General features: G+C 39.9%; 1 protein-coding gene across 3 annotated transcripts in view; it reads right to left on the reverse strand.

Moving 5' to 3' along the window:
* Positions 1 to 26467, reverse strand: part of ASXL2 (ASXL transcriptional regulator 2) — a 143767-nt gene that overhangs the window by 80893 nt on the left and 36407 nt on the right. For all 3 annotated transcript variants that reach the window (XM_032866984.1, XM_032866981.1, XM_032866983.1), the window contains exon 2: positions 2082 to 2164. In XM_032866984.1, coding sequence (XP_032722875.1) covers positions 2082 to 2164 — 83 coding nt within the window. The remainder of the gene's footprint in view (positions 1 to 2081; positions 2165 to 26467) is intronic.

Below are 26467 nucleotides of genomic sequence, written 5' to 3' on the forward strand. Positions count from 1 at the left end.
TAGAAATGATAATGACAAGTATAAAGTCATAGAGCCTTAGAAATTTGGAGCTTAATGACCCTGCAACTGGCATTCAGAGCTAAGGGACTGATGGGAGTCTGGTCTCTATACACCAGACACCCTGGTCAATTTCCCCAGTGTTTCAAAAGTCTAATTTTTAAGGGGGAAAAAAAAAAAAAAATCTCTGGCTCATTCCTATTCTATAAGTCAACACTGTTATAAAAGAATATTAGAATACCTTAGCAGAATTGTTTCTCAGGCCACAAAAATTACTGTCTTTTTCTCCTATAGCTTTGCACAAATTGGTGGTATTAAATAGACATTATGCGGGGATGGGGTAACTGGGTGATGGACATTAAGGAGGGCACATGAGGTAATGAGCACTAGGTATTACATAAGACTGATGAATCACTGAACTCTACTTCTGAAACTAATAATACACTATATGCTAATTAACTCGGCTTAAATTTTTTTAGAAAGTAAAAAAATTAGGGACGCCTGGGTGGCTCAGTGGGTTAAAGCCTCTGCCTTCGACTCAGGTCATGATCCCAGGTTCCTGGGATCGAGCCCCTCAATTGGGCTCTCTGCTCTGCGGGGAGCCTGCTTCCTCCTCTCTCTGCCTGCCTCTTTGCCTACTTGTGATCTCTGTCTGTCAAATAAATAAATAAATAAATCCTTTTTTTTTTTTTAAGGTGAAAAAATTAAATAAACAGGCATTATGCTTTAGTTTTAATCTAATAAATCTTACCTAATTCAAATAAATACTTAGATTTGTATCATTGATAAATTAAGAGATTACTTTTTTAATTTACAAAAATGTTTAAAAGCTAATTCCTTGGGGCACCTGGGTGGCTCAGTGGTTAAGCCTCTGCCTTAGGCTCAGATCATTACCCCAGGGTCCTGGGATCGAGCCCCACATTGGGCTCTCTGCTCAGCGGGGAGCCTGCTTCCTCCTCTCTCTCTCTGCCTGCCTCTCTGCCTCCTTGTGATCTCTGTCTGTCCAAACCTAATTTATTCCCAGCCTACTGACATTTGGCCACAAGTCAAAACAAAATTTTTTTAGCTGTGTTAGCAAAGGGCCAAGAACTCAATTTTGTATTAAAGAAAATGAGAATTAAAATCTAGAACACGCAATAGCTACATATAAAAAAACTTATTATTGTCCATTTACAAATATTTCAGCACAGCTCACTATTACTCTGGCATCTGAGCTGAACAATTCTTCGGTGTGAAGGACTATATAGCACAATATTAGCCTCCCTGTTTCCTGAACATTACATGCCACAGTGCTCTCCTTCTTTCCAGACACTCTGAAAATCAAAAATAACCCCATAAATTCTGGACACCTTCCCTAAGGGCGTTTACACAATGCCACCCCTACTTGAGAACAACTAGCCGCAGCTTTAAAGCACTGCAACCTTTTCCACCTTGGCGACAATATCTCAGGCAGACTCCCAGATTTCCACATTTACAACACCAAGTATGCTGACCGTAATTTTACTGTTTCTTGATGGCAGAGGGTCTTGATTATGAAGTGACTATTATTTGCTATTATTAATACAAGGCTCTTAGAAATTAAAGAATGTTTTATCTTTGGTCCTGTATTAATTGACCCTAAGCTGTTTTATTTGCTGTACATAAAACTATTACTTGAAATATATACTGCTTTGTTTGTATCTTTTCCACTTTATTCCTCTGGGCCAAGGTTATTTCTTCCTAGACTGTCCACCTCTAGCATTCTCCCTGTACTAGACAGTACTTTTCACCTGCTAATGACAAGCTTATTAAATAAAAAACCTGAACTCATAGATAAAGGCTTGAAGATGGCTCCAGGCCTTCCTAAGAATTAAAGTGCATGGGTTGGACACAGCTAAGATTTTTTTTTTTTTTTTAAACTTACTTGTGGTTTTGTGACTGTGCTACAACCGAAAACTTCAATGATCTGACAACTAAATAAATAAGAAACTAGCAAAGCAGTTATTACTAAGTAATCAATCTTCAGGAGTAATGTACACTGCTTACACGATGAAATGATCTAACCAAGTATTGTAATTATCACTAATAAAATTTAAATAACTCACCTGATTTCTTTTAGTCCTTCTCTCTGGATAACTTGAAGAATTTCTTTATGACTCATGGGTGTATTGGGGTATTTTTCTAAGACCTGAGAAACAAGTATATAATAATAAATTATTTTTTCTTATTTTAAGTTACAATAATTAAATATGTAATTATATTTCTTATTCTTATTAAAACTAAGTATTAATTTCATCCAGCACATATATATCCACAGACTTTCTATCCTTTATATTTTGGGACAATAAGAAAAACAGAAAATTAATGGAATATAAATAGGTTCTTCTCTTTTTTAGCCACAAACCACATGTCAAGTCCTGAAGTAGAAATAGATCAAAAGGATAAGATTAATGACTAAATTATTATTGTGTAATATGAAATTGTTTACTTTCAGCCTCCACCCCCCTATCACATGCCTAACTGTGGATCTACTGTAAGTACTTAAAGATTATCCATCTTTACATTTCCGGCAAAGATTAGCATGCCATGAGTGCTCAATAAATTCTTAACCAAAACAAATGAATAATACAGTTGTAGGAATATTAAAAGGTACCTATGTTCTGGCTCTGGTTAAAAAAAAAAAAAAAAAAAAAGGAATTAGCATAGTCTGTCCTGTCTCTCAGGCTGAATATAACTAAAAACCTGGACAAAAGGCATGAAGCAGCTATCTAAGGACCCTGGAAATGGTAGTCAGCCTGGAGGAGGAAACCACAACTCTAAGTCATACTAACCCCAAAGTGAATTTCCTGGTTTTGTTTCCTCTGGGACCACTCAGCCTAGACTCAAAGGCAGTACAAACTCAGAACTGCCAACAAAGTACAGACAGAATTGGCTCCAAAAGAATTCTTTTTGGTCTAAGTATCCATAAAGGGGGCCCCTAAGGAGATGGGGTTTTCTAGGTTTTTCCCTCTTCCCCTTGACCTATGCCCCCAAACAAGCCAAGGGCAGCAGCCCTGGCAGTGATAATATCAACAGTGGCCAAACAGGGACCTAAAACTCCAATAAAACAGAATCCTTTTGTTCCCGTAAGTGTGAAGGGAATCCACATGGCTTTCTTTCTCTGCCATCTTGTTTGGCATCAAACTCAAATGTGGTTATGGAAGTATACAGTAAAACAGAGAAATGAAGCCCCAACTGTCCAACCATGGGACAAGGAAGAGGGTCTCTAGGAGCCAGAAAGTATCGGAGAACTTGTAAAGAGAAAAGAGCTCGAAAAACTGATACCATGAAGATCTAGAAACACTCCTGAGGTCACTCCAGAACTATGCATATGTGTATCTGACCCTAATAGTACTATCACGTCCCCAAATTAGCCACTAGGGGTGCAAAGAGAGAACAGACCCAAAGTCCTCTGCAAAGGCTTTGAAAACTAGACATCGGAATTTTAGTGCAAAGAAGATGGGTTGGAAGTTTGTGATCTGAACCTAACAAAGTCAAATGCCTGCTTTTAAAAAACCGTCCTCCCCTCATCACTCTCCACTGATTTTAAACTTGACTTTCTGAAACACAGTTATAACAGCCGCTTTAAAGTCTTTGTCTGGGGACGCCTGGGTGGCTCAGTCATTAAGTGTCTGCCTTCAGGTCAGGTCATGATTCCAGAGTCCCAAGATTCTCTTCCTGCCACTCCACCCACTTGTATGGGTGTGCACACACTCTGATCAAAAAATAATAATAATAATAATAAATTCTCTGATAATTCCAACATCTTTGTTGTCTTGGGTTTATTGTGTGTAGGTTGTCTTTTCCTTACAAGTTCTTGAGATTTTCCTGTCCTTCACTTGTCAAGCGATTCTGGATTGTGTATTAGACATTTTGATGTTATGTTATCTTATTGTATATTTCTTTAAATACAATGGAGAATGATTGGGGGGATGGATTTTTAAGGGAAATCCACAGCATTAATCTGGCTTGTTTCACTTAGTATACAGCTACCACACATATGGCAGATTTCCTTCTTTGTTTGTGGCTGAATAATATTCCACTGCATATATATAGTAATTTTTTTTCATATAGTAATTTTCTTTATCCCATCATCTGTTGTTATACACTAAAGTTGTTTCCAGAGGCACCTGGGTGGCTCAGTTGGTTAAGTGGCTGCCTTCAGTTCAGGTCATGATCCCAGAGTCTTGGGATAGAGCCCCATGTTGGCCCCCTGCTCAATGGAGAGCCTACTTTTCCCTCTCCCTCAGCCTGCTGCTCTGCCTAATTACACTCTTAATCTCTCTGTCAAATAAATAAATCTTTTTTTAAAAATATAAATATATAAAAATTAAAGTCATTTCCATTTCTTAGTTATTGTGAATAATGCTGCAATGAATACAAGGGTGCAGATATCTCTCCAAAGATACTGATTTCATTTTCTTTGGATATATACCTAGAAGTAGGATTGCTGGTAGTTCTCTTTAAAATTTTTTGAGGAACCTCCATATTGTTTTCCATAATGGCAACTTATGCCGCTTATGTAGCAAAGAAAGAGGTTTTGGGTTTTTTTTTTAAAAGGTTTTATTTATTTATTTGACAGAGAGAGAGATCACAAGTAGGCAAAGAGGCAGGCAGAGACAGAGGGAGAAGGAAGCAGGCTTCCTGCTGAGCAGATGCAGGGTGTGATCCCAGGACCCGAGACCATAACCCGAGCCATAACCCGAGCTGAGGGCAGAGGCCCAACCCACTGAGCGACCCAGGCACCCCCAAAAAGAGCTTTTATATAGAGATATACACACAAAAGATGCTCAAATAAGAACACAAAAGACTGATATACTTAATAAAAAAACAAAACCTGAACCCACAAAAAAAGTATCTTCCTATAAATACTATTTTCCTATTGTGCTGCCCAGATAATACATATAGAATTTTTACATTTCTCCCTTAATTTGTAAATATTTCTCACTGCCTCATGGTTTACAAACATTGCCTAGCCATTCTACTTCATCTGACTCTCACAACAACGCAAGAAAGAGCAGAAGTTATGTCAATTTCACAGGAAGAAAAGTAAGACTCAGAGAAGTTACAAGCCTAGCCTGAACTTAGAAGGTAAATAACATATATGAAAATAAGAATGTCTTTAAAAAAAAAAAAAAAAAAAGAACATCTTTAACTTATGGAATAACCATGAGCATCAAAGGAAATATTTACTTTGAGCTGCTTTGCTTAAAACTGGAAAAAAAAGCAAATTCTCAGTAATTATGTTACTGATTCTTTTTTTTACTATAACAAATGCCCAATGTTTCAGATTATTTTTAAGTTTTCAAACAAGTGGAATTGCTGCATAAAGTTATTTTAATATTACCAAATTGCTATCCACCAGATGTATAGGAGTTTCACTATACCATTAACCAGCATTTGTATCATTTCAAAAATCCTTGGCGACTATTTTAAATACACAGATACATAATTTTAAAACGTTAGTTACTAATGAGGTTTAATTTTTCACATCATTGGACATTTGTATTTCCTCTGCTGAATGACCCCGACATGAGGTCATAGGCTACTTGATCTAAATAATAAAAATCAGATTAAAAAATAAAATTATTGGGGTGCCTGGGTGGCTCAGTGGGTTAAGCGTCTGCCTTCAGCTCAGGTCATGATCTTAGGGTCCTGGGATCGAGCCCCGCATCAGGTTCTCTGCTCAGCAGGCAGCCTGCTTCCCCCTCTCTCTGCCTGCCTCCCTGCCTACTTGTGATCTCTCTCTCTGTGTAAAATAAATAAATAAAATCTTTAAAAATTTTTCTTAAATAAAAAAAATAAAAAATAAAATTATTTAAAAACGTATAAAATTTAACAACCACAGGGGTGCCTGGCTGGTTCAGTCAGTGGAGCATGGGACTCCTGGTCTTGGTGTAATGAGTTTCTGCTCCATGTTAGGCATAGAGCCTACTTAAAAAACAGATAACAAACAAAAAACTTAGCAATTATATCACAGAAATATCAGAGTTGTCTTAACACTAGAAATACACTGCTTTTATTCCATTACAGAAAGAATAGTCAATGAGTTTGCCAAGTCTACCTAAATGTATTTCTTTCAACAAGTTAAAAGAGTAAAACTGTACACCTTATTTGCCCAAAGCAGAAAATATATTAAAAGCACTGGTATGGGTATTGCTCCATATTTAGTTGCTATTCTAGGCAGACTCAGTTTCGACAGAGAACTTCCCTTCAAATAATTCATTTGGCTGCTGGAAGAAAACACAAAGCCACTGAAATCTACAAGGAACTCCAAGTTCTTGGGCAAGTGGGAAGCTGTAGAGGGTTCTGTAGACCATACTGAAAAGGCAGGAGTTGACAAAAGAAGACCACTTTGTGCAAAAGACATTATGCTTGCCCTGGCCAAGAACTAGAAGGGATTTCTAGGGAAACTGATACAGTCCTCAACCTGGCGATTAAATTTCACCCTGTTACTAGTCATTAGGAAATCCGGAACACTAAAACCACGTAATACAAATTTAAATAAGGGCACAAATAAGAGATCGCCTTGATTTTCTTAAATGGTATCAAGTGATTACAATAAATACTCCACTCCCTCCAGACACACGGCAGTGAACAGACTGAGGCTCTGTTTTGTTCTCTGTAAGAGCGATTAGCATAAGTAAGGGATTTAGGCTGGAAAAAAAAATTTAATTGATGAAAAACATTCAAGTGTTTCAAGGCAAAGGTACAGAGGTCAAACAGCCTGCTTCTAATAGCTCTAAGAATACATCCTAGGTGACTAAAGACTCTAAACCCCGATCTTGCATTGCTAGAGTGAGGATTAGAATATTCTCATAAACAGGAACATGAAATAAAACATTCTGCAGTATTCTTAACTTACCGTAAGTGGTTGATAAACAAAAGTGGCTTTTGTTATTATTCATCAACTATAACTATACCACAAAACTGTTTCCCAGTTCACATTTCTGTTACTACCCTCATTTAAAATTTCACCAGTGGGGACGCCTGGGTGGCTCAGATGGTTAGCATCTGTCTTTGGCTCAGGTCATGATCCCAGGGTACTGGGATCGAGCCCCACACTGGGCTCCCTGCTCAGCAGGGAGTCTGCTTCTCACTATCTCCCACCCCATTGCCCCCCTGCTTGTGCTCTATCGCTCTGTCAAATAAATAAATAAAATCTTTTTAAAAATAAAAAATAAAAATGAAGTTTCACCAGTGTTTGTAAGGGGGATGAAAAATACAAAGAAGGGCACCTGGGTGGCTCAGTCAGTTAAGCGGCTGCCTTCAGCTCAGGTCATGATCCCAGGGTCCTGGGATCCAACCCCGCATCAGGCTCCCTGTTCAGTGGGAAACCTGCTTCTCCCTATCCCTCTGTCTGCAGCTCCCCCTGCTTGGGCACACTCTCTCTCTCTCTCTCTCTCTCACTCTCTCAAATAAATATTTTTTTTAAAAAGCTGATTATTTAAAAATAACAAAAAAGGCTACCTGCCTTTTGATTTTTCCACTATTTTCATCTCAGATAATTAACAATGCCCTACACTAATTCCTGCTGGTAATAAACAATTACACAAGAAGCAAAATTTACAGTATGAAATAATTTTACATTAAATGCCAAGACCTGGGGCGCCTGGGTGGCTCAATGAGTTAAGCCTCTGCCTTTGGCTCAGGTCATGATCTCAAGGTCCTAGGATCGAGCCTCCAGCCCTCCATCTCTGAGCCCTTCATCGGGGAAATCTCTGCTCAGCAGGTAGCCTGCTTCCCCTCTCTCTCTCTGCCTGTCTCTCTGCCTACTTATGATCTGTCAAATAAATAAATAAAATCTTTAAGAAAAATAAAATAAAATAAATGCCAAGACTTCAAATCATATCATTTCTCTAGACTTTTTTTTTTTTAAGATTTTATTTATTTGACAGAGAGAGAAATCCCAAGTAGGTAGAGAGGCAGGCAGAGAGAGAAGGAAAAGCAGCCTCCATGCTGAGCAGAGAGCCCAATGCAGGGCTTGATCCCAAGACCCTGAGATCATGACCTGAGCCGAAGGCAGAGGCTTAACCCACTGAGCCACCCTGGCGCCCCTTCTCTAGGCTTTAAATCCTGTCTACATTACAAATATCTAACTATATAGAAGACCAAACATAAGACTATTCTTTTTTTTTTTTTTAAGATTTTATTTATTTGTCAGAGAGAGAGAGAAAGAGAGAGAGAGATCACAAGTAGGCCGAGAGGCAGGCAGAGGCAGAGGGAGAAGCAGGTTCCCTGCCGAGCAAGGAGCCTGATGTGGGACTCGATCCCAGGACGCTGGGATCATGACCTGAGCCGAAGGCAGCCCCTTAACCAACTGAGCCACTCAGGCGTCCCAACATAAGACTATTCTGCAAGAAAAAAAGAGTGAAAAATCACTGAATAAGGCACTTGCATTCATTTGCAAAAATATTTAATTAATGATGATTATTTAATCAATAATGATTATGACTTGATTAATCATAATGAGGCTTTTTTGTCTGCCCGAAGAACTGGAAAATGGAAGTTAATAAAATTTTCTCTGGTGGGGCAGCTAACTTGCTCAGTCAGTACATTTAACTCTTGATCTTGGTGTCATGAGATTGAACTCTATACTGACTGTAGAGACAACTTTAAAAAAATAAAATAGTTTTAAAAATAAAAATTTAAAAACTTTTTAAAAATCAAAAATATAAATTTCTAGGGGTGCCTGGGAGGTTCAGTCACGTAAGCATCGAGCTCCTGATCTTAGCACACGTCATGATCTCAGAGTCATTTTGATGGACCCCCTAAGTCTGGCTCTACACTCAGCAGGAAGTCTGCTCAAAATTCTTTCCCTCTCCCTCTGCCCCTCCTCCACACCAAGACCTGGGCATGCACTCTCTCTCTAAAATAAATAAATACATTTAAAAAAATTTTCTTTGGCATATCCGATTTTTTTTTTTTTAACATTTACTTATTTGACAAGAGATCACAAGTAGGCAGAGAGGCAGGCAGAGAGAGAGGGGTGGGGAAGCACGCTCCCTGCCAAGCAGAGAGCCCAGTGCAGGTCTTGATCCCAGAACCTGGGATCATAACCTGAGCTGAAGGCAGAGTCTTTAACCCACTGAGCCACCCAGGCGCCCCTGGCATATCATATCTTAACTGGAAAGTCACTACTAGGGTGCCTGGATGGCTCAGTCGGTGGAGCCTCTACCTTTAGTTCACATCATGATCCCAAGTTCCAGGATCAGGTCCTGCATCCGGCTCCCTGCTCAGCAGAGAGCCTGCTTCTCCCTTGGCCCCATGCTCTCTCTCAAATAAATAAATAAAATCTTTTGGGGAGGGTATGTGTTGTGGTGAATACTGTGTGTTGTGTAAGACTGATGAATCACAGAACTGTAGCCCTGAAATAAATAATACATTGTATGTTAATAAAAAATAAATAAAATTACACCCAACCAATAAATAAAATCTTTCAAGAAAAAAAGGCTGGGGTGCCTGGGTGGCTCAGATGGCTAAGCATCTGCCTTCGGCTCAGGTCATGGTCTCAGGGTCCTGGGATTGAGCCTGGCATCAGCTCTCTGCCAGCGGGGAGCCTGCTTCCCCCTCCCTACTTGCCTCTCTGCCTACTTGTGATCTCTGTCAAATAAATAAATAAAATCTTAAAAAAAAGAAAAGAAAAGAAAAGAAAATTATTTGTGGGAATGCCTGGGCAGTCAATTATTCATCTGCCTTTGGCTCAGGTCACAATCCCAGTATCCTGGGATAGGGTCCCTCCCTGGGCTTCTTGCTCAGCAGGGAGTCTGCTTCTCCCATTGAACTCTCTCCTCTCATGCTCGCTCGCTCTCTCTCTCTCTCTCGCAAATAAATAAAATCTTAAAAAAAAAAAGACTGAAGTACTCTATTTTTAATGTTTTATTATGAAAATTTTAAAACATATACAAAAGTAAAGAGAACACTACAATCAACAATTACAACACATGGCTTATAGCTTATTTCATCTATACCATCAGCCTCTTTCCTCCACAAAAATTGGATTATCTTGAAGCAAATCTCAAATAGTTTATCCCTAAATATTTAGCTGTATCTCCAAAAAAAAAAGACTCATTCTTTAAAAAGCAAAAATAGTATTGTAAGGGGCACCTGGGTGGCTCAGTGGGTTAAGCCTCTGCCTTCAGCTCAGGTCACGATCCCAGGGTTCTGGGATGGAGCCCCACGTTAGCCCCTGTGCTCAGTGGAGAGCCTACTTTTTCCTCTCCCTCAGCCGGCCACTCTGCCTAATTATGCTCTCAATCTCTGTCAAATAAATAAATGAAATTTTTTAAAAAATATATAAATATATAAAAACTAAAATAAAGTTGTTTAAAATAAAGTTGATCTCAGGGTCCTGGGATCAAGCCCCACATCAGGCTCTCTGCTTAGCTGGGAGCCTGCTTCTCCCTCTCTCTGCCTGCCTCTCTATTTGTGATCTCTCTCTGTTAAATAAATAAATAAAATCTTTTTAAAAAATACTATTTAAATCTTCAAAAAGTAACTATAAGTCTTTAATATCAATTTAGACAATGTCCCCAATTTTCATGGAAAAAAAAACTTTTTTTCTTTTTTAAAGATTTATTTATTTGAGGAGAGTGAACAAGTGCGCGCGCGCGCGCACACACACACACACACACACACACACACACACACGAGAGCAGGGTGGCAGAAGGAGAGGGAGAGAGAATCCCAAGCATACTCTGACGTGAGCTCTGGGCCTGACACAGGGCTCAAGCTCATGACCCTGAGATCAAAACCTGAGCTGAAACCAAGTCGATAGATTAACTGCCTGCACCACCCAAGTACCCCTACCCCCAGGACAAACTTCTTCAAACAGTTGGTTTGGGGCACCTGGGTGGCTCAGTGGGTTAAACCTCTGCCTTCAGCTCAGGTCATGGTCTCAGGGTCCTGGGATGGAGCCCCACATCAGGCTATCTGCTCAGCAGGGAGCCTGCTTCCCCTCTCTCTCTGCCTGCCTCTGGCTACTTGTGATCTCTCTCTGTCAAATAAATAAATAAAATTAAAAAAACAAAAACAAAAACAACATAGTTGCTTTGCTCAAAACTGTATCCAAAGATCCCTACCCATCACATTTGGTTAACACAGGTCTTAAACTCTCTTTGATTTTATGACTTCTTTTTTTCTTCCAATTTATTTACAAAGAAATCAGGTAGACTACACCATATAGTTTCCCACATTCTGTATTTCGCTAATTGTATAGGTTTTTGTCCCTCATATTTCTAAATTAATTCTAAAAATTAGAATTAACACCTAAAGGCCTGCTCAGATTCAGGTTCTATTTTAGGAAAAACACTTCATAGACAGTATACTTTCTGTCACACCACATCAGAACACACAAAATTACCTGTGGTCTCTTTTCCTGAAATGACTATTATAAAGTTTCATATTATAAACTACAAATTATTTCATATTACAAACAACAGTTTCCCACCAGCATTCCAACCTCTTGTCGTAACCACTGATGATCACCACCTAGACTTGTTATTTTATTTAGGTGTTCACAAATGGCGATAAAGTCTACCATGCCTTCTTCATGCATCAGCTAGAATTCTTCTAAAAAAATGTTTTTCCTCCATCTACTATTTGGTTACCTGAAGGACAAATGGCTCATACAGAAAAAGGGTAAGTGCTTGTTTCTTTTAATGATTTGAGAATAATTAGCTGGCTCTCCTAGTATGCTCCAAAGGTAACCAGTAAATTTGGGTTGTTTTTTGGGAGGCATCATTAGAAATATTTTATGAATAACATTTTATGGGATATTATTATGATTTTTAATATATTTTTGTGAATTACTGTATTTCCTCCCTTGCAAACTGGTTTTTCATGTCCACCGTCCACTTAGTATATTTTAGATTTGTAGAGTTCTATCTTCACATTCAATATAGTAAAACTTTAAAATAAATAAGGAATAAATTTACTGTCACATTTCCTACAAATATTTTTTCCAGCTTATTATTCATCTTTTCATTATGTTGCTTTTCCACAGAGGTTTTTATTAACTTCACATATCACAACTGATTGTGGTCTTTTCTTTCCTTTTTTTTTTAAATTAACATATAATGTATTATTTCTTTGGATTTCTTTTAGCACTTCTAAATTTATCTTCTTTCCCTTCGATAGCTTAATATTTTTCCATATTTTCATTTCCATCTAACTTTGAATTCACTTAGTTTTTAATAAGAAAATATGCACAGGGGCGCCTGGGTGGTTCAGTGGGTTAAAGCCTCTGCCTTTGGCTTGGGTCGTGGTCCCAGGGTCCTGGGATCAAGCCCTGCATCGGGCTCTCTGCTCAGTGGGGAGCCTGCCTCCTCCTCTCTCTCTGCCTGTCTCTCCACCTACTTGTGATCTCTGTCAAATAAATAAATAAAATCTTAAAAAAAAAATATGCAGAGTGACAAAAAAATGTACACATTGTAGAGAAACCCAAGAGTGAGAGGAGAAACAAAATGGCCACATATATTTCTGAGCAAAAATAGTGTAGTCCATCAAATCAGTATTACATACTATTATATATTGTATTACTATTCCTATTACATTATTTTACCACAAGTTTAATGTAAACAAGACCATAGTACCTTTACAAAACATTTAGCTTACTTTAACCACAGGAGGGCAGTGTTTATCAAACAAAAGTATCATTCCTTTGGAATTGTTCAAGGAACTACTTATAAAACAGTTTTTATTACTACTTCATGACAATCGGAGTAGCTCCTCAAAAGAATTTTTTGTTTTAATGTAAACCCTATGCCCAGCATGAAGCTACAACTCACAACCAAGGATCAAAAGTCACCAGCCAGGCGACCGTGCTCAGAGTAATTAAAATTAACACCACACTGAATTAAAGCATTATAAAATAGTTTTTTGACGTGTACTTAAAGGGTGCCTGGGTGGCTCAGTCAACTGAACATCTGCCTTTGGCTCAGGCCATGATCCCAGGGTCCTGGGATCAAGACCCACATCTATCTCTGCCTGCCACGCCGCCCACCCCCTCACTTGTGCACATTATCTTTCTCAGACAAATGAATCATTAAAATCTTTAAAAATAAAGTCCACTTAATACATCTATTTCTTTACTCATAGATTCTTCTATCCTGCTAATAAAAAAGATATTAAAATTATACTTTCAGTACCAGGAATAATGTAGAGAGCCCCTAAGACTCAAGTTTAACTCTAGCGTAAATAACAGCAATATTTCCATTATTCCTGCACTTATGAGCTCCTTCCAGATACGCAGAGATATGCAGACCCCAAATTCTACATCATCTAGATGATTTTATTTTGCATTTAAAATGTACAGGTAAAAATATTATAATCTTTACAGATTTATATCAGTGTCATATGACTTACTATCCAAAAGTTTCAACTGGTGTAACTAATGTCACAGTAATGAAGGAGGTCATATGCAGAATGACGAAAGCCTATGCTACAGAACCAACACACCAATGCCACAGAGTCAAGAGAAAAGCCAGCGAATAACTAAGGAGAAGAATAGGAAGAAAATCAGAAGATCACGATCCCTCAGAAAAGAACGAAGATTTCTAAGAAGGCTGGAATGGTCAACAATGTCAAAAACCGACTAGGAGTTGAGATAACAACCTCAAAATCCACCCTATTTTGCAACAAGGAGTTCTTTAATTAGCTTTACAAGTTCAGATTCCACTTAAGAGGGAAGAAATAAAACTTGAGAGGGTCTAAGCACTCCACAGGAGGTCCAGAGGCGGCAAAAGGGAGTTAAAACAACTCTTCTTACAACTGTGAAGGAAATGTGAAATCAAGGAAAAATCCTTTAGTCAAAGGGACCTGATCAAGTTTTATGGAACCAGGTTAAAAGGAAACAGAAGTACCGCTAGCTGCCCAATTACCCCCACCCCAACATGAGAGGGGAATAGATGACCCAGACCAGGTTCGACAAATCCTTCATTATCCAAACTTGTGCTACTTACAGTTTCACCCTTGGGAACAAGATGAATTCCGAGGATGCAGTACCCCCCACCTACCAAACTATCAAAAACTCTCTGAGTTTAGAAGCGAAACAGATATCAACACATGGAATTTTGAAGGAATAACTAATAGAGTCAAATATCTGAAAAGGAAAGAGGGAAAAGGACCCTACCTGGCTGCTTAGCATATCTGTTGATCACTACCTCTGTCCTGAGATGCACTCCTCTGTTCAGTGCCGTGACACCAGACTCTCCTTTCCCTCCTGCCTCTCCACCTTCGACTTTTCATTCTCCACAATCCTTTAACATTGATCTTCCTCAGGATTCTCTCAATTTCGAATCTCCCTGCACCTTTTTCATCCTCACATGGTTTCAAAAACCAGTACGCTTCTACAGTAGCATTCTACACACCCCCCAATAAATACAGCTTATCACACTGTATTTATTATAAATGCATTTTTTAAAAGATTTATTTATTTATTTGACAGAAATCACAAGTAGGCAGAGGCAGGGAGAGAGAGAGGTGGAAGCAGGCTCCCTGCTGAGCAAAGAGCCCAATGCGGGGCTCCATTCCAGGACCCTGAGACCATGACCTGAGCCGAAGGCAGAGGCTTTAACCCACTGAGCCACCCAGGCGCTCCTATAAATGCATTTTAGATCATTGGTCTTGCCCATTGGTACGTAAGCTTCATAAGGGCTGGGCCTTCCTCTCTTGTGCCTATCATATGGCAGATCTAAAACGTGGTCGCTGACTGACCAAATTAAGAACACAGGTGGCAAAACTGCTTTAGACAATAGTAAAAATATTTGTGTGGTTTTCTTTTTTTAAAAAAGAAAGAAGGATGGGGGTGCCTGGACAGCTCAGTGGGTTAAAGCCTCTGCCTTCAGCTCAGGTCATGATCCCAGAGTCCTGGGATGGAGCCTTGCAAGGGCTCTCTGCTCAGCGGGGAGCCTGCTTCCACCTCTCCTCTCTGCCTGCCTCTCTGCCTACTTGTGATCTCTGCCTATCAAATAAATAAATAAATTCTTTTAAAAAAAAGAAAGAAAGAAAGAAAGATGAAAGGTGAATACAAATGCAAATAAGTTTGTAGATTCAGGGCAGAAACTGAAATATAAGAAGTGGCTGAAGATATTTAAATAAGAAGAGACAGCTACAGATACCAGAGATTACTGGCTTCGTAAAATCACAAGTACAGGTTTACCTAAAGGTCTCTCAATTCTGAACAGCTCTATCAAGTCATTCTGATCTAGTCCATTTTATTTAGATTCCTTTTATCTGATTATCCATGAAGTCTGTATGTTATGCACACTCCTTAGTTTAACCAAGAAGAGTTCACAAAACATAATTCTCCCAAGATCCTTGATTTAATACTTATCTAGCAGTTAAGTGCCAGCAGTTAACTGTCAGAAGCGCTTAATCATACATCAGCTCATTTAATTTTTATAGTAAATCTATAAGGCAGATATTACAATGGCATTTTTTATTAGATGTGAAAACTATGGCACAGAGAAAATAAGTAACTTGCCCAAGGTCACAACAGCTAGTAAGTGATGGAGGACAAGATTCTTTCCTCCTAAGCATTATGCTATACTGCCTCTCTCAATCAGTAACACATCCACACTACTCCTAAAATTAACCATTACCGTAATATACACAATTACTAAGTGCCAAAACCTGGGGCTGCAAAGATGAATAACAAACAAGTCCTATAATTCACAACTAGGGTAGAGACAGACTGGTGACACAGAGAGAAAGACAATTATTAGACAAGAAATACTAAAAAGATATAAAGAACTATGGAAACATTGGGCGCCTGGGTAGCTCAGTTAAGTGTCTGTCTCTGCCTTCAGCTCAGGTCATGATCCCAGATTCCTGGGATCCAGCCCCACATCAGGCTCCCTGCTCAGCAGGAAGCCTGTTCCTCTCCCACTCCTCTTGCTTGTGTTCCCTCTCTCACTGTCTCTCTCTGTCAAAAACATAAATAAAATCTTAAAAAAAAAAAAAACTATGGAAACAAAGATAAAGAACATTTAATTGTTCCTATAAAAATTATGCAATATTTCAAATATACAAGAACTATAAAATAAAACTTGTATGGATTAGCAAGCTCTGTCTAACTGCAAAAGAAAATGACAGAATGTTCTATATCTAGACTAGGGTGGTACCACATAGCTGCACACATTTGTCAAAATGAATTCAGGTATACTTTTAAGATGTGTACATTGGGGGCACCTGCATGGCTCGGTGGGTTAAGCCTCTGCCTTCAGCTCAGGTCATGATCTCAGGGTCCTGGGATCGAGCCCCGAGTTGGGCTCTCTGCTCGGCAGGGAGCCTGCTTTCCCCCACCCCCTGCCTGCCTTTCTGCCTACTTGTGATCTCTGTCTGTCATATAAATAAATAAAATCTTGGGGCGCCTGGGTGGCTCAGTGGGTTAAAGCCTCTGCCTTCAGCTAGGTCATGGTCCCGGGGTCCTGGATCGAGCCCCCAATTGGGCTTTCTGCTCTGCAGGGAGCCTGCTTCCTCCCCTCTCTCTCTGCAAGCCTCTCTGCCTACTTGTGACCTCACTCTCTGTCAAATAAATAAATAAAACCTTAAAAAAAAAAAAGATGTATACATTGTACTAATAAATACCATACCTCAGTAAAGCTGGCATATAGCTCAATTAGTTGATTTTTAAATAAATTAGGGTGCCTGGGTGGCCTTCAGTTCAGGTCATGATCCCAGGGTTTTGGGATCAAGTCCCACATCGGGCTCCCTACTCAGTGGGGAAGCTGCTTCTCCCTCTCCCTGCTGTTGCCCCTGCTTGTGTTCTCTCTCTTTTCTCTCAAATAAATAAAATCTTTTAAAAAAGAAAAGAAAAAATTAAAGCCAAATGAATGAATAGGGGAAAAACATGCACACTCCCTAAAATTCAAGAGTAAGCACAAATTACAGAAAAAAATAAATTTGAAAATGGGCAAGGATGGAAATTATTTATATTATACTCAACTTATTCTTATCTGAAAATCAGACTGTTTTAATGCCTGAAATGACCGTAAAACAGAGGCAATGAAGGGGATATCCAACAGAAAATGTTAGTGAAGGAGTGGTGCAAAGCAGAGGATAAAGTTCTCTGGGGGGAAAAAATTTTTTTAGGAAAAAAGATATTTGTATTAAATTGCATGGCCATCAGGGCACCTGGGTGGCTCACTGGGTTAAAGCCTTGGCCTTCGGCTCAGATCATGATCCCAGGGTCCTGAGATCGAGCTCCGCATCGGGCTCCCTGCTTGGTGTGGAGCCTGCTTCCCCCCTTCAATCTCTGTCACCCTATCTGTTTACTTGTGATCTCTGTCTGTCAAATAAATAAATAAAATCTTTAAAAAAATAAATAAAGAAATTGCATGGCCATCAATTGTAGCCATGAAGCAAAACTAAAAGTAGGACGCCAAAAGACAGCAGGCAACATATAGCAGGCCCCTGCTTTTAGGCAAGTGAGCATTCTAATGGTAGAAAGAGACAACAAACATGTAAGAAAAAAAAATTCTTTTTCACGTAGTCGTAAGTACAATACACAAAATGAAACAGGATGATAAGGCTGACAGCGAATGGGAAGAGAAATAATTCCGAGTAGTCAGGTCTCAGTGACTAGCCAACATGTAACTGAGAACCGAGTGACATGTTGCCAGACAAGGGAATATTTGAAGGCAAAACAAAAGCAAAGACGCATTTGATTAGTTTAGCTCAAAAGCCATGAAAAGTTTTAGTTTATTTAGTCATATGGAAAATAAAAGTCAAATTCAATAATAAATATTTCCTTAGGGTGGTTTTACTTAAAAAACAAAGAAACAGGGGCGCCTGGGTGGGTCAGTCGGTTAAGCATGATCCCGGTGTCCTGGGATCAAGTCCCACATTGGGCTCCTTGCTCAGCAGGGAGCCCTTCTCTCTATGCCTGCTGCTCTCCCTATGTGTGCGCCTTCTCTCTCCCTCTCTCCCTGACCAGTAAATAAAATCTTTAAAAAAAGAAAAGAAATGAAAGAGTGTGCCCGGTGACCCAGTTGTCTAGGCAATTGCCTTCGGCTCAGGTCATGATCCTGTAATCCCCGGATTAAGTCCCACATCCCGATCCCTGCTCTACAGGGAGTCTACTTCTCCCTCGGACCTCTCCCCTCTCAAGCTCTCTCTTTCTCTCTCTCAAATAAATAAATAAAATCTTAAAAAAAGAAAACCACATAATACATTAAAAAAAAATAAAAAACAGTGAAAAATTTTATTCCCTTCTCCCCCTCACTGTCACTCCTCTTATTCTCCCCATCTCCTCCTTAGACACATATTAGTTTCTTATACATCCTCCTAACATTGAAACAATCATAAGCAAACACTCTCACTTCCGGGAAAAAAAAAAAAGGCAGCAAGTCACACACAATATTCAATACATGACCTTATCCATCTAATACATCTTTTTTTTTTTTTAAAGATTTTATTTATTCATTTGACAGACAGAGATCACAAGTAGGCAGAGAGAGAGGGAGAAGCAGGCTCCCCGCCGAGCAGAGAGCCCGATGCGGGGCTCGATCCCAGGACCCTGAGACCATGACCCGAGCCGAAGGAAGTGGCCTATCCCACTGAGCCACCCAGGCGCCCCCCATCTAATACATCTTGAAGGTCCTTATGTTTGTTTATATAGAAAGCATCTATTCTTCTTTACAGCTGCATAATATTCCACTGTATAGCTATTACACAATTTACTTGGCCGACTCCTAATTTGGGGACTATGTCCCGTTTTTTGCACAGTATACAGCAGAAATAGTTGGTGCCCTATATCACATTCTGAGTCCAAAAGTGAACTCAGCTACATTTGCTGTGGACAATTCCCACGTACACTAACAGTGTCCCACCTCATGCTGATAATAGGCCTATCTCAAGGTTCTGTGTGTCTGTGCACTTTTCTCTCTCAGGGCTTTCTCCAAAGCCAAGGAAGCCCAAACAAGAGCAAAAGGCAGCCCACAAGTGCAAAGGAGGTAGCAACCCTACCAGAAATCCTAAACCCCTGCCAGGATGAATAAAATGTTCCAGACTGTCTTAACCCACCATATACGCATGCAACAGAGCCACAAATGAAGAAGTCATAGTGACAGGGGTGAAAGGAAGGCTATTTATAAGCCCAACAACATAGCGCCTTCCTTTCTTGAAAACTGAGAATGCTTAGCTACTGCTGCTGGAGAGTATCCAAAACTTGTCATCAAAAAAGGCCAACTCTGAGCCCTCTGTATGTTACAAAATCTCAAAGAGATGAGCCAGCTAACAAGGAGAAGGAACAAGAATAGGAAAACAATGCTGGTAATACCACTCTACAAATGTGTTACTACCAGAAAAGAATTTCAGTAAAAGGATTCTAAGATTAAAAGTAGGTTCCAAAAAAAAATGTAGGTTCCAAATTCTAGGGTTGTTAGACGATCCCTAATAAAAATTTCCAACAAAATTAAGTAAGCTAGGGAAACCTGGGTGGCTCAGTGGGTTAAGCCTCTGCTTTCGGCTCAGGTCATGATCTCAGGGTCCTGGGATCGAGTTCCGCATCGGGCTCTCTGCTCGGTAGGGAGCCTGCTTCCCCTTCTCTCTCTCTGCCTGCCTCTCTGCCTACTTGTGATTTCTGTCTGTCAAATAAATAAATAAAAATCTTTAAAAAAAAATTAAGTAAGCTAAACCATACACTAAAAAAATGGAGCTCGGCAGGGCGGGGCGGGGCGGGGCGGGGGTTGGCAGCAGTGGGCAATGCCTGGGTGGCTCAGTGGGTTGGGAAACCAGCTCTTGGTTTCAGCCCAGGTCATCATCTAGTGGTCCTAGTGTTCAGCAGGAAGTCTGCTTGAGGATTTCTCTTTCTCCTCCTCTGCCCTTCCCCCCACTTCCATGTGCACACATGAGTACTCTCTCTAAAATACTATACATGCGTACTCTTTCAAAAACAAATAAATTTTTTAAAAAATAAATTAAAAATAAAAATTAAAAACTGGAGCTGGTACAGCTCCTAATTAAAGTTAGGGTACACCTCTCTCTCAATCCTCCTTCCATAATTCCCATTTATGATTACAAGACAGAGATATGATGGGTGCCTGGGTGGCTCAGATGGTTACATGTCTGCTTTGGCTCAGGTCATGACCTCAGGGTCCTGGGATCGAGTCCCACATTGGGCTCCCTGCTTGGCAGAGAGCCTGCTTCTCCCTCTCCCTCTGCTGCTCTCCCTGCTTGTGGCTCTCTCACTCTTTCTGTCAAATAAATAAATAAAATCTTAAAAAAAAAAAAAAAAAAAAAGGACAGGGGCGCCTGGGTGGCTCAGTGGGTTAAGCCTCTGCCTTCAGTTCAGGTCATGGTCTCAGGGTCCTGGGATCCAGCCCTGCATCAGGCTCTCTGCTTAGCGGGGAGCTGCTTCACCCTTTCTCTCTGCCTGCTGCTCTGCCTACTTGTGATCTATGTCTGTCAAATAAATAAATAAAATCTTTTAAAAAAAAGGACAGATAAGGGTGCCTGGGTGGCTCAGTGGGTTAAGCCGCTGCCTTCAGCTCAGGTCATGATCTCAGGATCCTGGGATCGAGTACCGCATCAGGCTCTCTGCTCGGCGGGGAGCCTGCTTCCCTCTCTCTCTCTGCCTGCCTTTCTGCCTCCTTGTGATCTCTGTCTGGCAAATAAATAAATAAATAAATCTTAAAAAAAAAAAAAAAAAGGACAGATAAGAATATATGAATAGTAAAATGAGTAAGATTGATTTCGAAGATATACCAAACTTCAAACTCTTCACAAACGCCTACTTTTTCTCACAATCACTAGTGAAAATGGTTAGAAAAATTTTTTATTATTATTAAGTCACAATAATTACAAAAACCCTGTAATATTCAGAACTCTTTTTTTTTAATTTTTATTTTTATTAAAATATAATGTATTATTTGCCCCAGGAGAGGATTTTATTCATTTATATGCCAAGAGACACAGCCAGAGGGGGAAGATAAGCAGGGGGAGTGGGAGAGAGAGAGAAGCAGGCTCCCTGCTGAGCAAGGAGCCCCATGTGGAGCTGGATCCCAGGACCCTGGGATCATGACCTGAGCAGAAAGCAGAAACTTAATGACTGAGCCAGCCAGGTGCCCCAATATTCAGACCTCTATTCTGACTGTAATGCAATAAAACCATAAATTATGAAAAATAAAGTCCTTAAAATTGGTTTTAATCCCTACCCCCAAGAAATCTTAGACCAAAAAGGAAATCACAACTATAATATCTAGACAAAAGAAAAAAAAAAGTAAATGAAAGGTGTAATTTTGGGAAAGAGGGAAACAACTTATTATTTGTAACAGTGTCTCTCATTTTCTTAAACTACTTGTGTGTGTATATATATATATGTATATATATATATATATATTTTTTTTTTTAACCATATTTAACTGATTTCACCAAGTATCTCAGCACCTTCTGTACAGGTATCCCTTGAGCAGCAGGGGTTAGAACTGCACAGTTTCACTTATACACAGATGGGTTTTTTATAAATATAGTGGAGTCCTGTAGATGTATTTTCTCTGATGATTTCCTTAACACGTTCTTTCCTCTAGCTTACTTTATTGTAGGAACACAGTATGTACTACATATAATACAAAATACACGTTAATCAACTGGGTTATCAGCAAGACTTATTATGTGTAGGCTCTAAGTAGTTACATTTGGGGGATCCAAAGCTATACTCAGGTTTTCAACTGTGTGGGGGCTCAGCAGCCCTAAGCCATATTGTTCAAGGATGAACTGTAGTTCCATCACATAACAAGTCATCGAAAATATCAAATTTATACTCCACTATCCCCAACATACTATCTTCACAGGATTAAGTTAATTCCACGGTCTCTCAAAAATCATTCTCAAGTACACCTTTGGTAATAAACCTACCCTTGGTTAAAATGCCCTTTTCTCTCCAGACCCGTATCAAAAACTTAACGTTTTTTATAGGTGCATACTCCTTTGAGAGTCTGATGACAGCCACGAAAACTCTTCTCAAAAAAAAATTAATTTTTATGATTAGTTCTTTTTAAATTTTTATTTATTTATTTGACAGACAGAGATCACAAGTAGGCAGAGAGGCAGGCAGAAAGGGAGGAGGAGGCTCCCTGCTGAGCAGAGAGCCTGATGGGAGGGCTTGATCCCAGGACCCCAAGATCACAGGAGCAGAAGGCAGAGGCCAACCCCCTGAGCCACCAAGGCGCCCCTATGGTTAGTTTCTATGGGTCCACAGACCCCATGAAGCTTAAGGTAATTTGTGATTTTAAGCACTTATGTATGTAACATTCAACATTCCTCTGGTTTAAAGTCCTTGATTTACCTTCGGAGATCCACCTCCCTCCTGCCTTTTCCGTCCATATGGTGGGAACCAACACTAGCAATGGCAGGAAACAAATAAGCATTTTCCAACCTCTTGGCAACAGTAATTCACTTAAAAATGAGCAGAATTCTCAAACTAAGGCTACAGGAGCAGAATAATAGATGAAAGACACTTTCTGCCCCAGGAACTACTGGACTTAAATGATGGGAGACTGATGCTAACAGCTTTCAAATACTCCCAAGACAAATAAAAAGAGAGATAAAGAGACAAAAATGATAAAGCCTTTCTTTAAGCAACGAATCCAACCGTATCTGAAGCTCTTCCCCCAGATTTTCCAATAACAACAAATTCTCTTCTCTATCTTCCACCGCTTTGGGATAGATTTCCTACCATTTTATTTATTTATTTTTTTAAAGGTTTTATTTATTTATCTGACAGACAGAGATCACAGGTAGGCAGAGAGGCAGGCAGAGAGAGAGGAAGGGAAGCAGGCTCCCTGCGGAGCAGAGAGCCCAATGCAGGGCTTGATCCCAGTACTCCGGGATCAGGGCCTGAGCTGAAGGCAGAGGCTTTAACCCACTGAGCCACCCAGGCGCCCTTCCTGCCATTTTCAAAACAGTCCTAACATAGAGCCCATTCCTAGATCAAGATTAAGAACTCCTGAAGTAGGTGAGAAATCTATATTCTGAATCCACACACAAGGGTTTATAACAGTAAAGCTGATTATGGTAAATACACTGGCAATAATTAGAACCTACTGGTCACAAAAAGCTTTCAGCCTAGTTTAGCAAAACAAACAAACAAAAAAGAAACTCCCCAAAAAACTTAACATTATTTTTATTTAAGCCTTGTAAATTACTGAACTGTATGAGGAAATATTACAAGGAACCAGTGAAAGCAATTATCTGAAGCTACCAAGACAAGGCAACTCTCTTAGGCCTGCAGAATTTCACAGATGTCAAACAGAATCTGGACTTCTAAATCTTGCTCCTAAAGTCTCACTTCATCCATGAAATCTGCTCGCACCCTCAGGGACACCCTTCCTTCTCAACCTCAGGTACTTCAAATGGGAAATTGCAGCAGCTAACTACACGTATTTTTTTTTTTTAACCATTCCTACTTATTTTTAAAATATTTTTATTTATTTTTTTAAGCAGGCTCCACACCCCACATGGGGCTCAAACTCATGACCTCAAAATCAAGTCACATGCTCTACCAACTGAACCAACCAGGCGCCCCTCATTCCTACTTATTTTCGCCTCTTATTCTTTTTTTTTTTAAGATTTTTTTTTTTTTAAATTTGACAGCAAGCATAAGCAGGGGGAGTGGCAGGCAGAGGGAGAGGCAGAAGCAGGTTCCCCGCTGAGCAAGGAGCCCGATGGGGGCTCAATCCCAGGACCCCAGAACCACGACCTGAGCCAAAGGCAGATGCTCAAGCAACTGAACCACCCAGGCATGCCTTAGTCTCTTATTCTTGTCTCCACATACTGAAATGTACTTATTCACAGAGTGAAAAAATCCAGGTTTTAATAAAAAGAGAACTAGAAAAAAAAAATCTCCTGAAGAGGACAGGTAACCAGGTAATTCCAACCTAGAGTTACTGAATTTCGCCTTTCTTTTAGAAGAAAACTCAGTTTTGTTTTGTTTTCTCACTGTGATTAATACCACGACCCCTATAGTATCCCCCTAGAGGTACAATTTCTATTTAAAGCTCCATGAAAAAGTGGATTAAAATACCCTTTTTCTGGGCGCCTGGGTGGCTCAGTGGGTTAAGCCTCTGCCTTCGGCTCAGGTCATGATCTCCTGGGATCGAGTCCCACGTCGGGCTCTCAGGGAGCCTGCTTCCCCTTCTCTCTCTCTGCCTGCCTCTCTGCCTACTTGTGATCTTTATCTGTCAAATGAATAAATAAAATCTTAAAAAGAAAAAATACCCTTTTTCTGCCCTTGCAAAGTTTAAAAGAAAAAAAAACCAAAATAATAGGCACTGTCTAAAGAGAACTTTACTAAATAATGAGGGAAAGTTGCACAATACAAGGAAGGAGAAATAGCATAATTCACACTTTTTTATGAACACACTGCTGAATCTCACCATGATGACCCTCTAATAGCAATACTCCCTGCTCTAGCTCCTGCCCTTCCACCTCCTCACCAGATGACAGGAGGTCCAGCCAACTGCTAGAGTTCATGCAAGAAGTAAGAGCCATCATTCCTCCACAATTAGTAAGTCCAGTGTTAGCTCAAGGTCAGTGACCACGCTACATACTAATAATTCTCCACTAACCAAAACAAGATTAAGTTAGGAGGGGGCAAAAAAAAAAAAAAAAAAAATTAAGCTGAAATACCAGTGGTGTTTGCCACCAGGTGGTACATTAGCAGGTGATTTTTTTCCTTTTAACCCTCCCCACATTCTCTATCACATCCAAGTATTATTTTGACCCACAAAAGTTTTTTTCATTTTTATGCAGTCAAATCTTATCCCTTATGGATTCTGCTTTTGTTAAGTATGCTCTCCACAGGATGACCCAACACCAGGGCAACAGGAAAAAACACAGTACCAAAGGTGGACTACATAAAAATGAAAAACTTGGTACCGTACATATGCATGTGTATGTACATGTACACATACAAACCCATAAACAAAGTGTAAACAAAAACTAGGAAAAAATTAGAAAATATATCACACACATGGGGCAGCTGGGTGGGCTCAGTTGGTTAAGCAACTGCCTTCAGCTCAGGTCATGATCCTAGAGTCCTGGGATCGAGTCCGTGTCAGGCTTCCTGCTCAGCGGGGAGTCTGCTTCTCCCTCCAACCCTCTCATGCTCCTTCTCTCTCTCAAGTAAATAAATAAAATCTTAAAAAAAAAAAAAAAAGAAAAGAAAAGAAAAGAAAAGAAGAGATGCCTGGGTAACTCAGTTGGTTATGTGTCTGCCTTCAACCTGGGCCATGATCCCAGGTTCAGAGGGCAGCCTGCTTCTCCCTCTCCCTCTGTTGCTCTCTCTCACCCTCTCTCAGATAAATAAAATCTTAAAAAAGAAAAAGTTGTGTAAGTAAGTGAGAAAAACAATTAAAAAAAAAAAAAGGACCGGCAAAGGATATAAAGGCGTAGGTCAGAGAAGACAAATACAAGCGTTCAGTAAACATCACAAAGATGTTCAGCCACAGCCATACAACCATAAAGATGGAAATCAAAATCAAAACCAGGGGTTTTTCACCTATGGAGCTTGCCAAAGTCAAAAAGACTGAAAAGCTCATTATTTGCCAAAGTGTGGGGAGCAGATACTGTCTCCATTGCTGTAAAATGATAGGACCCGTCTGAAACACAATCTGGCACTCTCCAGGGCTGGATGGATAGGTCTTTGACCCATCAATTCCAATATAAAAATGCACTCTATGCCTACATTCTTACAAGAACACAAATATGTACAACATTTACTTAACATATTTCTGCAACATCATAAAGAGCCTAAATGACAATAAGTAATCAATAAAACAGATTGATAATTAACCAAGTAAAAGAGGACTATACCACTATCAAAAAGAGTCTTGAGGACATCAAAAGAACAGGTAACAAAAGTCAAGAAACAGGGGTGCCTGGGTGGTTCAGTGGGTTGAAGCCTCTGCTTTCTGCTCCCGTCATGATCTCAGGGTCCTGGGATCGAGTCCCGCATTGGGCTCTCTGCTCAGCAGGGAGCCTGCTCCCTCCTCTCTCTCTGCCTGCCTCTCTGCCTACTTGTGATCTCTGCAAATGAATAAATAAAATCTTAAAAAAAAAAATCAAGAGGCAAACTGAACTAAATCGTAATTTAAAACTTTGGCATCGGGCGTCTGGGTGGCTCAGTGGGCTGGAGCCTCTGCCTTCAGCTCAGGTCATGATCCCAGGGTCCTGGGATCAAGCCCCGCATCGGGCTCTCTGCTCAGCCGGGAGCCTGCTTTCCTCTTTATCTGTCTCTGCCTGCATCTCTGCCTACTTGTGACCTCTGTCTGTCAAATAAATAAATAAATAAAAACATTTAAAAAAAAAAAAAGCAGCTGCTTTAACAAAAAAAAAAAAAAGAAAGAAAAGAAAACTTTGGCATCAAGAGACAGAATCACCACAGTGAAAAGCCAAGTTAAAGGATGGGAGAAAATATTTAGAAGTCATGTATGTTTAAAAGTTAATATTC

The sequence above is a fragment of the Lontra canadensis genome, unplaced genomic scaffold (assembly GCF_010015895.1).
Source record: "Lontra canadensis isolate GAN:19392208 unplaced genomic scaffold, GSC_riverotter_1.0 scaffold32, whole genome shotgun sequence".
Classification (NCBI taxonomy): Eukaryota; Metazoa; Chordata; class Mammalia; order Carnivora; family Mustelidae; genus Lontra; species Lontra canadensis.